Genomic DNA, 11018 nt, shown 5'->3' with positions numbered 1-11018 from the left:
TGCAAATAATCCTATACTTGGAAATAAACACTTGTGTTTGTTTTGATGTGTTTGAATAAACACCAGTACTTGAAGTTTGGATCCCTCTATGCTTATGGATCTATGACAGAAGTATGAGCTCAAACTGACATAGCCTACCTTGTGCACAGAGAAAGCAAAAGCCAGATGTGTTTTGTATTCATACCATCAGTGTGCAGTTGGCGCATTGTGTGCTTAGTAGATGATGGCTTGTGTGTACTGTTTGATACGGAAACACCATTTTTACGAAGGTGTGAGGAGTTAATCTAGCTGTGTTTGCTTTTGCAAGAGAACTACAATGTTTTGATGATTGGGTGACAGGTTTTCTTATTTGTGTGAAGAGTTTTGCAAAATTAGCCAATAGTTACAAAAAATGTGCTTAAGCAATCAGAAAAAACTGTAATAGCTATAAACAGACATAGAACTTCTCTTTTCTATAACACCTTCCATACAAGGCAATAAACTTCAAGCCCTCAGGGTCTCTGAGGCTAATTATTGACTCTGATCATCTGTTACCAAGTAGAATAAAATATAGTAAGACACCAAATGAGTTAAGGCCTCAGGCCGGACACATTCCTAGATTATATGTATTATATGTACTGTAAGCATGCATTGCAGTTATCCTTCTATGTTCTAGTTTCCCTCAGCATGTATCACCTGGACAGTCACGCCAGTGAAGCTTAAGACCCTTAATGAACCGAACATCAACTCAAAATAAGCACAGATATGCAATGTGTATAAAATATTTCAAATTTTTACTTGTAATAAAAGTTAACATAATGGTAGGATCCTCAAATGGACATCTTCAATAAACAACTGTAATGCAGTATCAATACTGTGAGAAATATTATTAGATGAAATAATGCTGTAAAGAATGTTATTAATGCAATTATAATGATGCAGATTATATGGCAGTGTCACGTCTGACACTGTGGTCAGCAGCACAGGAGCACCACAGGGAACTGTGCTGTCCCCTCTTCTCTTCACCCTGTACACCTCTGACTTCTGCTACAACTCTGAATTATGCCATATTCAGAAGTTTGCAGATGACACGGCCATCATGGGGTGTATCTGGGATGATCAGGAAGAGGAGTACAGAAGTCTGGTGAGGAACTTTGTCGCATGGAGTCACTCAAACCACCTGCAACTCAACACCTCAAAGACTAAGGAACTGGTTGTGGACTTCGGGAGGTCCAGAGAAGGTCCACTGCCGGTTCAGATAGAGGGGGAGGAGGTGGAGGTGGTCAACAAGTACAAGTACCTCGGGCTGTGGGTGGACAATAAACTGGACTGGTCATGCAACACAGAGCACCTGTATAAAAAAGCCCAAAGCCGACTGTACTTCCTCAGGAGGCTGAGGTCTTTTAACATCTGCAGGAAGCTCCTGAGGATGTTTTACCAGTCGGTGGTTGCTGGAGTACTTTTCTATGCTGTGGTGTGCTGGGGGAGCAGCACAGCAAAGAAGGACTCATGCAGGCTGGAGAAACTGATCAGGAGGGCTAGCTCTGTGGTCGGCATGAAGCTGGACACTCTGGTGACAGTGGCAGAGAAAAGGACATTAAAGAAACTGATGGACATTATGAACAATGCTGGGCATCCTCTGCACACGGCCATAAACAATCAGAAGAGTCTGTTCAGTGACAGGTTGCTTCTCCCCAAGACAAGAACTAACAGACTTAAAAACTCCTTTGTCCCACACGCCATCAGACTGTTTAACTCCTCTCTGGAGGGGAGAGGGAGGGGAAACAGGAAACAGGAGGACAAAGGAGGGGGGAACAACTAAGCTGTAGTGCCTCTTCACCTCACTGTACAATACCTTTTGTGCAATACTTTTTGTAAATAGTCAACAGTGCAATAGACTCAATACTTGAAATGTGCAATTCACTTGTATTTTTATTTTTTATTCCTATTTATTCTATTTATCCCCTTTGTATATTTTATTTATATTTGTCTCTGTATTTATATATATATATGTGTGTGTGTGTGTGTGTGTGTGTGTGTGTGTATATATATATATATATATATATATATATATATATATAACAATTCTGTAACTGTAACTTCGGTCGTTGCTGTGCTTTTTTTTGGAAGTCGAATTTCCCAGAGGAACCCACCCGAGGGATTAATAAAGTTCTATCTTATCTCTCTTATCTTATCTTAAAAGAATTTCTGTATCTCCACAGTTACATGTAGTGCCGACGTAGGACAGTTTTCCAATTTCATTGTACTATTGTACTATGTATGACTGCGCAATGACAATAAAGAGTTATCTTATCTTATCTTCTTTCCACCGTGTGATTTTTCTGACACACTGTCACATTGTCAGTGTGTTCGGGATCGTTTTCATGCTGAAAGTGAAGATGTTGTGAATCACGCATTTTCCAGATCTTATTGCATGCTGGTTTCAAATCTTATTTACAGATATTTTGAAAATATCGCAAACACCACTGACACGGCCTACACCGTGTTTCACAGATGGCTGTAGACATTCACTGTTCAAACTCTCTTTCCTGATCTTCTCCGACAATTCGGGCCAGAAATTAAAAATTTGGATTGATCACTCCATTAGACCTCAGACTTTTCTCACTGTTTCCCTTCCTTAAGATCCTCAGCGACCCTTCCACTGAAAACATTTCACTTTCAGTTCCTGTATCAACTCTTTGCTGGATTTTTTGTTGTTTCTTAAGAACATGACTTCTAGAAAGTGTTCATCTTCTGTAAATAGGTTTTTAGGTCTGAAACTTTTTCTTTTGTCCTCCAATATTCCAGTCTCCAGGTTGACCAAGAAGTGCAATGTCTTAAAAATCTTAAGTACTCAAAAAGCTGGATTAATGTAACTTGAGTTGAGATGTAACTTCACATTCAGTCAGGAAAAGATTGATGTTGCAGTCTCGGGCAGGGGGCTGCAGCTGCTCTTTATATGGATTTAAGGCTGTTGTGAGTGAGACCTGGGATTTTTTAATCAGTGGCTGCGGCTCAGGTGGTAGAGTGGGTCATCTGGCAGTCAGAAAAGCAGTGGATCAGTCCCTGAATTCTCCAGTCCACATTTCTGATTGGAAGCTCAAGCTTCAGTCCATTTTGTTTATCACTCTTCTCATTTGTGTTTATGTATATATATTTTTTTGTTTGCTTTTTGCTCGTATTGCCAGGCAGTGGAAACACTGCACACAGTTTCCCCTGTATGGAAGATTGAAGAGTCCAATTATTATTTCTCTCTTTTTGTTGATTATTTGTATAAAGGAACTTTAAACTTCCCTTCTCTCAGTTTGCCAGTCTTTTACTTCCCCCCCACTTTCACCTATATTTTAAAGTGCCACAGTGATTCATTTTTCTACCTGTTAGCCAGAGGTAACTGCAGTATTTGCTTCTTGTTTATCTCAAACAACATGCTGCCTGTCCTTTTTCTCCTTTTTATTTCCTTTGAGGGTACAGGTAAGCACATTTCTTCCATTTAATTTTAAAACAGAATCTAGAAAGTGGACTTCTAATGCTTTGTCATGAATAATTTTTGCCTCTTATTTTGTCTGCACTTATAGCCCAAAACCAGACTCTGAGTTCCCCGACAGCTCCAGTGACTCACAAAGGTAATACAGACTCTGAACTTTTGGAAGGATAGATCGAATCAAATGATTGAAATTAAGCTGGTGGCTCTGTGAACCTAAACATTGCTGTGTACTGCAGTATTTTGAGCTGTTCAATAACATGTTACACCCTTCTTATGATTTAACATTTGATAATTAAAACTAAACATTAAGTGGAACAGAGGATCTGAACTATCTTTGGCATTGAAGGTAATTAAACCTGACCCAAAATATTCGACAAGACAAACATTTTATGATGACAATGGAAAGTTATTAAAGATCATCCTGTTTTAGGCATGCATATCCAAACTAAATGAGCTGCTTAACAGTTTTTCACATATTCAAATATAAACAACAAAGGGAAAACCCAGGAGGATCACCTAAGTTACTGGAATAAATCCTATGTGATCGTGTGCAGTTGACTTGCCATTCATTTTACCAGATATTACTGACATATTTTACTGAGTTTGGTCAACAGCAATGCTTTACAAATGGCACCACATTAAAAGCTAGAAGATCACTAAAGCAGTTAGGACTTCGTCTTCATCACCATGGCTTGCTTTACCTCTTATGAAGAAGAAGAGTTTTTGAATATTTCACTGGGGGGGAAAAAACTGTACAGTGGCACAAAAAGGAAAAAAAAACCATTCAAGTTCAATGACTTCATTCTCTGAATGAGTAAACCGAGTGACCAACAGACCAACACTGCTATTTCTAGAACTACATCGCTTTTGTGGTCAGCAAATAGTTTATATGTACGCATTCAGCATGCAACATCTATGTCCTGCTTAAAAATCTAATTGGTTACAGCTTTACCTCAACTTCCTGTTATTTCTGCACTCTCCTTCACAGAAACATTTCCTCCTCTATGGGTGGTGGCCACGCCGGACTACCCGGTTGCAGCAGGACAAAAAGTAAGCCTGTACTGCAGCAGTTCCATAATATCAGTGACTGGGACTTGGTCATGGGTACGCCTGCGAAATCAGACCTGGGAAAAAGAGGGAAACAGTAGGGAACTGATCCTGACCAAGCCAGAGCAAAGTGGAGAGTACCGCTGCTGTTCTTCAGTTGTCAACTGCGCAAACCAAACCCACACAGTTTACATCATTTCAACACAAACCACAGGTTGGTTATGTGTTTGTTCACACCCTAAACTTACTAAAATAAGGATGATCGAATCTGCTTATTTAAAAAATAAAAAATAAATATTAGAATTGCATAAATAGGACATAAATATATATTTATGTAGATAAATAAATGAAGAAAAAATAATAATTTGAATGGTACATTTAATTAAATACTCGACAATTTATTAATGTTAATAAATTTTAGGTGTATTTACTTGTGTTTTGAGCAATTTATATTTATTCCATAAAAACCTGGAAAAAATCTTTAAGGCTTTCACTTTTAAACTGAAATAGCGAACTGTAAAATGATTATCATACAATGGATAGCAATCATGACTGACTGGATTCATTAATCTTTTATTTATGCTGTGTGCATCATCTGGCTGTGAAGTTGCAAGTCTTAATGTCTCTTTTCTCTTTCCTCAACTCCCAACAGTGGGAGAGAATTTAGGAATAACAGCCTTCGTCTTTTCTCTTCTGATCTTGATCATCATCATCGCTGCTGTTATTTTTTTCTGGCTGGGCTTCCAAAGGACCAGTGGAACAGTGACCACCTCCAGCACTCCAGCAGTTAAAGGTATCTCTGAGCTCTTCTTGTATAGAGGGCTACAAGTATGGAGGGCAATGAGTGCCATAATCAGTATGAATTAAAATGTTTTGTGACTCTTTTTTTTCCTTTTTCTTTAAGATGTTCCTGGACCTGAAATCACACCAACGTAAGTCTGGAGAGAAGAATCATGCACACTTCAGTCATGCACTTTAACTCTTGCTACAAGCTATTCACAGATAATATTTCTGTTTACACTAGGGGAGATCTTCCACAGCCTGACACAGACGTGTACATAAACTACACTAGCCAAGGCTACGCCGATGTGGAACCCGCCAATGTGACCTGGGAGGGTGTGTACTCAAGTCTCTCGTGAAAGGAGATCGAGACATGCAGTGGAAAGTGGACTGATTAAAACAAGCCTGTTTTTTTTAACTCTATCTCTGGGTTAGTTATATGAAAATTGCCAGTGAGTTTACTTCCTGACTTATCAGATTTTATCTGTTGCGCAGAAGCTATCACACCATAAATGTGGTTAAAACCCAGAGAAGCTGAGTGCATCTATGCAGGCAATAGCGTTTGTACGTTTATATATTAACTGGAAGCTTCTTGTTTTTCTTCTCCTTTTAATCGTGACATTGCAAAACTGAAAAACATACAAAAGATTTTCAAATTTTAGGGAGTATTTTTGTTTTTGTTGTTTTCTACAATATATAATAACAAAAAGGTTCAAGTTAATAGAAAATACAAAATTTGCGACAACAAAAAGTCTCACATTAGAAACAATTCATTTCCACAGATACACATTAAATACACATACGTACGCTACTTCTGTCTGTTTCAGTGAATTATAAGATTTCAACACAAGACATAAATGAAGTGTCCCAACACTGAACACCAGAGAGGAAACGTACCCCAGGCATTACTGCTTTTGTTCCTTGGTGTCACAATACCTGATTTAGCTTGCCTGATGAAAAAAAATTAAAGTTGTTCTCAGAGAGGACAGACAGTGCGATTACAACACATGTTGCTGACATAACATCAGACGTGTAGAGATAAGGTGTACCCACACATGTATGTTATTCTGTCATTTTCTCCTGCTTTTGTGTCCTAATGTTGTGTCAAACACCGCCACAGGATTTCTGTGAGAAGATGTCTTGTGTCATCATCGAGTGATGCTATTGTTCTTTAAAGATACATAAAGTTTTGGCTGCTTGCAAAACTTCTGCTTTTCGGTTTGTTCTTCACACAGGAAGTGCAGAAATTCTGGGGCAACTCAGAAGGCGACGTGTTCGAGATCACATGAAGTTAAACAGTTTATTGTCCCAGATGTGCATGCCTCAACGCCTTATTGTATGTAATCTTCGCCATCAGCATGAGAGAGTCACATGAGTTTGATAGTCAGATTTTAGACATGTATTGAACTTGTATGAATCACTCATCTCTGGTCAGCTAGTGCTCGCTTGGGAGTCTCTGACTTGGAATCCTGCTATCCATGGAAATCTGTGTGGTGGCCATTTGAGAGCATCCCTCTCCCTTTGCTAATTTTTTAATGTGGGCTGTGATGAACCTTCTAAACTTCCCTGTGGCAAAATAATAAACTACAGGATCCAAAATGCAGTTGAGGCCCATAAGAACCAGTGTGATCTGATGAGCGTCGTTCAGCAACTGACGAGTGGTCTTGCTGTACTTCACGTGGCCGAAGCCGTCTTCGATCTCCAGCACTGCCAGAGCCCAGGGGCCTTGAACTATATGGTGTGGCAGGAAACACAGGACAAACACTCCTACCACTGCCCACAACATCTGGAGAGCCCTCCGTTTCACCCCTCTGGGCCTTTTTAAAGTCGAGGATGCAGTGGACTTTTTAGAAAGAGCTGCTGAGGACCGAATTTCTGATTCTGGAGGCCTTTGAGAAATTAACACTCGAGCAATAAGGATATTGCATATCACAACGAGCAAAAAGATACCAAAGAACAATCCAATTATTAAAAAATGAGTGACAGCCACTTTTTTCTTCTCATAATTAGTTTCACCCTGGTATCCCTCAAAGCAGCGAAGGATCTTCGTGTTGTTTTTAAAGTGCTCGTTGGTCCCTGGACTCACCAGATAAGGGACAGACATCGCCAGAACAAATGCCCAGATAAAAACACAGACGATGATTCCACGAATTCTGTGGTCCGAAGAGGCTGCGTCTAGAGGCCGAGTCACCGCCCAGTATCTGTTGATGCTGATGGCTGAAAGGAAGAGGATGGTGCCGTAAGTGTTGATGAAAAAGAAGGCGCCTGTCACCCGGCACATGACGTCTCCATAAACCCAGTCTCCCTCACGGATATAGTAATCAATCAAAAAGGGAAGAGCACACACAAACAGAAGATCAGCGATGGTCAAGTTGGTCATGTAGATACGGATTTCTCCCATGGCCTTGGCTTGACGAAGGCAGCGCAGGACAAACAGCACGTAGAGGTTAGAGATGAAGCCCAGGATGAAGAAGATGATGTAGAAAACCGGGATGAACACATAACGAAACTGAGAGTCCAGGAAAGTGGATTCATCGGTATTCCCTATAGTTTCATTCATCTTTGCCTGTGGGAGACAACATATATTATCATCAGTACAATGGTTTACTCAGACTTTTGATGCAGATGACAAAGGTAGGGTATATTAGAAAGTAGAATCTTTGAGAACAACTACTTTTTGTGATATTTCAATTTCAGTATAGAGAAAAAACAAAAAAAGTAAATGAGTAAGAAAGATTTAAAATAAAGAAAGAGGGCACTTTCCTTGCTGCAAGGACTAAGTTATCTATCACCTTTTATTGGCACAAATGTATTTACCAGATAAATTATTAGCCATTCCATACATTTATTGTATTAATTAATTTCTTGTTATCTGAGCACATCTTCTGAAATTGTCAGGTAATTTTAAACAGTCTGAGAAGTCTTAACATTTCTATGTGCTATGAATCATATGTCCCAAATTGATGTAATGGCACAGAAGTATGATAAGTTTTAAACTGGAGACCATCTTGCCAGGAAACAACAGAAGCATGAAATCACTGAGTTGCTGGACCGCACCCATATTTGAACATACGCTTCATGTGAAGTTTTGTGGCCGTGTTTTGCACAGCTGTAGTTTTATCATAGTAATATAATCTGTGTCCAAACAAATACCTCAACACTCTGTATAAAAGGGCCTGTTGGGACTTTATCTGCCATAGACTTCTTATTACTCATCTAAGATCTAACTCTCAGTCAAAGTCTTTATAGGTAGAGTCATTAATCGGCATCTTGCAGTAACACTATACATCATGAAGCCTTTAAAAACTCAGTTGCAGACCACGAGGGAAAGATTGAGGTTGGATTTGTGACTGTTTTATGTTCATTTTATCTTTGGTTTTGCCACTAAGACTAAAATGGTTATAGAACTTGAAGCTGCTGATAGTGATCACTCTGGCATGACTTGAATTCATTCAAAGACAAGCATCAGAATTAAAACTGAAAGTAGTGCAAAAGGTCAAAGATTGAAAAAAGATGTGGTTCTCAGACTTTAATCTGCTGTAAAGGAGCTGACACTGATTGGAGGTGCAAACTCTAAACACCTAAAGATGTTCGAGGAGAATCTGTCACTGAACAATGGGATTTCACTCGGTGGGGCGAATGTGTGAACAACAAATTACAGACAACAAGCTTGACACCCACTTACAATAAAGAACAGTAGTCCAACAGTAAATGAGCTGTGACGCTGTTTGATAAACTGACACACCCTTGTTACTGGGAAATAACTGACACTGCTAAATACTATCAGCTTGTGAACAAATTTAACTGAGTACCATTTTTACAGCACTTTTTTCTGAATAAGTGCCATAGGTGTTTATTTTATAACCTGTTTGGATCTGTCTTATGCAGATCTGTTCAGAGAAACCTGTTTAATGGTTTCCTCTGAACAACCAATAACCTCATAACCAGTCAAGGAGTGTGAAATACAAACATTTCCTTTTGTCAACTATTAATCATCAATTTAATATTGATTTAATTAATCACAGCATTGTAAAGACTGTGGAACCCCCCCCCCAAAAAAAAAAAAAATAAAAATAAATAAATAAATAAATCCATTTATAGATTTGAGTAGAGCAGCAGTTAATTCACAAACAAATTTTTTCCAAGCAAAATAAAAACTGAACGATTTGTGAAAATAAGGATGCTTTTACCTTTGCTGTCTTCTCTTCTTGACTAAAACATATTATTAGACCGATGATTAATATCCTCACTCACTTTGTCACGTAAAACGAGAAGAACAAGGAAAACTGTACACTTACACAACTGCTTCTTCTGTTTTCAGTCTCCTGATGCGCGTAAACACTTTGAATGGATTTACAGCTTCAGTTCAGCAACAGTGCGACTTCTCTGAGAGAGAGGGGGTTTGTGCGTCTTGTGAGCGTGTGAGTGGGAGTGTTCTCTCTGGGCAGAGCGGAGGAGGTGTCGTTTCAGTCTTCTTAGGAAAGACCCGAGTTGCGCAATACAAGGAACATTAAGCTATACGATTTCACGATTCCCGTGAAAAGGAATAGGAACCCCCGCTTTAATGCAACGCTGGAGTTTTAACATTTTTTTCCATAGAAACATCACGTGTGCGATATGAGTAAAGGAATCAGGAAACTATGTCCTAGGGGCTAATTAAAATCAGCAGAGAAAGAAAAGATTTTTCTGAGTTATAGAAATGAACTGCAGAGGAATTTCGTCATGACTGCGACATGCTGATGAGACATGAAGTGATATACAGTTATTATGTTATTATAAGTCTGCGTATGAAAACTTACATTTTACTCATGTATCCGTTCAAACAATGCAACAATTCCAATTTCAAGAATCACGAACTGGGAAGTCGCGTAGGCTGATGCTGCATTCAATGGATAGTTTATCTTGTTGTGGTTTTTAAATGCTTCAAATGTGCCCCCAATCTGATGTGAACAAGTGAGCAGACAAAAGAAGTTGCCTTTTTGTGTATTTATTTAGAATATTAAAAATGCAAAGTGAACTGATAATACTAGAATCTTGTTCCACATTTTCAACACACACTAGATTCCTCCATCTACATCCATCCATTTTGTCTTGAACATTTTGTACATAGCTACTAACGTTTTTCAATTAGTTTGGGTCGCAAAATGTGGTTGAAACATTATTTATTTTGTTAAAAAGGTTTTGCATTTGCTTTCATTTATCAAAATCACTGGCATCCCCAAACGTGGACATGAGATGTCCTTCAGCAGTGTTCAGTGTGAAAACCACAGCAAGACTAGACCTGTCCAGTAGTTTTGGTGCCTAAGCATGTCCCACCAGCTAGTGTGAAACAACGAAATACTGAGTGGAAGCCTGATTTCTCCATGTTTAGTTCAGCATCACTTTACTAAGAATAGTTATTCCCCTGCAAATCCTGTGAATGTCTTTTTTTGGTGGTGTTTGAGAAATTTGCAGCCTTCTCCTCTATTTGGCATTGTTTCTTTTACGAATTTCTTTAGAAAAGAGAATCTAATAGTTCTCACATTCACAGCCACAAGCCTCACTCTGCTGTACAAGGGCAAACAATGTTATACACTGGTGATTGTGATTGTTTCGTACTCAGAGTGCTCAGAGCTGGAAATATCAAAGTTCAAATACTGTTAGTAGAATTTTAGTAGAATTTTCAGGTATCAATATTGTACTTGAGTATTTATTTTTCTGACAGTTTTTTATATTTATTCCCCACATT

The 11018-nt window shown here is 38.8% G+C and overlaps 2 protein-coding genes across 3 annotated transcripts; one reads left to right on the top strand and one right to left on the bottom strand.

Annotated features, from left to right (window-relative positions):
* Nucleotides 1–3372: 3372 nt before the first annotated feature.
* On the top strand, nt 3373–5831 carry LOC101468436 (uncharacterized). Its single transcript, XM_024806198.2, has 6 exons — nt 3373–3450; nt 3555–3602; nt 4452–4724; nt 5163–5303; nt 5415–5442; nt 5535–5831. The coding sequence occupies exons 1-6, from the start codon at nt 3405–3407 to the stop codon at nt 5647–5649; spliced, it is 651 nt and encodes a 216-aa protein (XP_024661966.2). The 5' UTR covers nt 3373–3404; the 3' UTR covers nt 5650–5831.
* A 532-nt stretch (nt 5832–6363) lies between these two features.
* On the bottom strand, nt 6364–9708 carry LOC101468134 (platelet-activating factor receptor). Of its 2 annotated transcripts, XM_012921226.5 has the most exons (3): nt 9589–9708; nt 9481–9502; nt 6364–7856 (listed from the first exon to the last, which is right to left on the bottom strand). In XM_012921226.5, the coding sequence occupies exon 3, from the start codon at nt 7848–7850 to the stop codon at nt 6726–6728; it is 1125 nt and encodes a 374-aa protein (XP_012776680.2). In that variant the 5' UTR covers nt 7851–7856; nt 9481–9502; nt 9589–9708; the 3' UTR covers nt 6364–6725. The 2 variants fall into 2 exon arrangements, with proteins under 2 accessions (XP_012776680.2, XP_004540456.2); XM_004540399.5 differs by lacking the exon at nt 9481–9502.
* Nucleotides 9709–11018: the final 1310 nt, after the last annotated feature.

The sequence above is a fragment of the Maylandia zebra genome, linkage group LG19 (assembly GCF_041146795.1).
Source record: "Maylandia zebra isolate NMK-2024a linkage group LG19, Mzebra_GT3a, whole genome shotgun sequence".
NCBI lineage: Eukaryota > Metazoa > Chordata > Actinopteri > Cichliformes > Cichlidae > Maylandia > Maylandia zebra.
This window is presented reverse-complemented; position numbering and strand designations above follow the sequence as displayed.

Coding starts and splice junctions, on each gene's coding strand:
- LOC101468436 (XM_024806198.2), top strand. CDS start 3,405: ATGCTGCCTGTCCTTTTTCTCCTTTTTATTTCCTTTGAGGGTACAG. Junction 3,451..3,554: donor TATTTCCTTTGAGGGTACAG/GTAAGCACATTT, acceptor CTGCACTTATAG/CCCAAAACCAGACTCTGAGT. Junction 3,603..4,451: donor AGCTCCAGTGACTCACAAAG/GTAATACAGACT, acceptor TCTCCTTCACAG/AAACATTTCCTCCTCTATGG.
- LOC101468134 (XM_012921226.5), bottom strand. CDS start 7,850: ATGAATGAAACTATAGGGAATACCGATGAATCCACTTTCCTGGACTCT.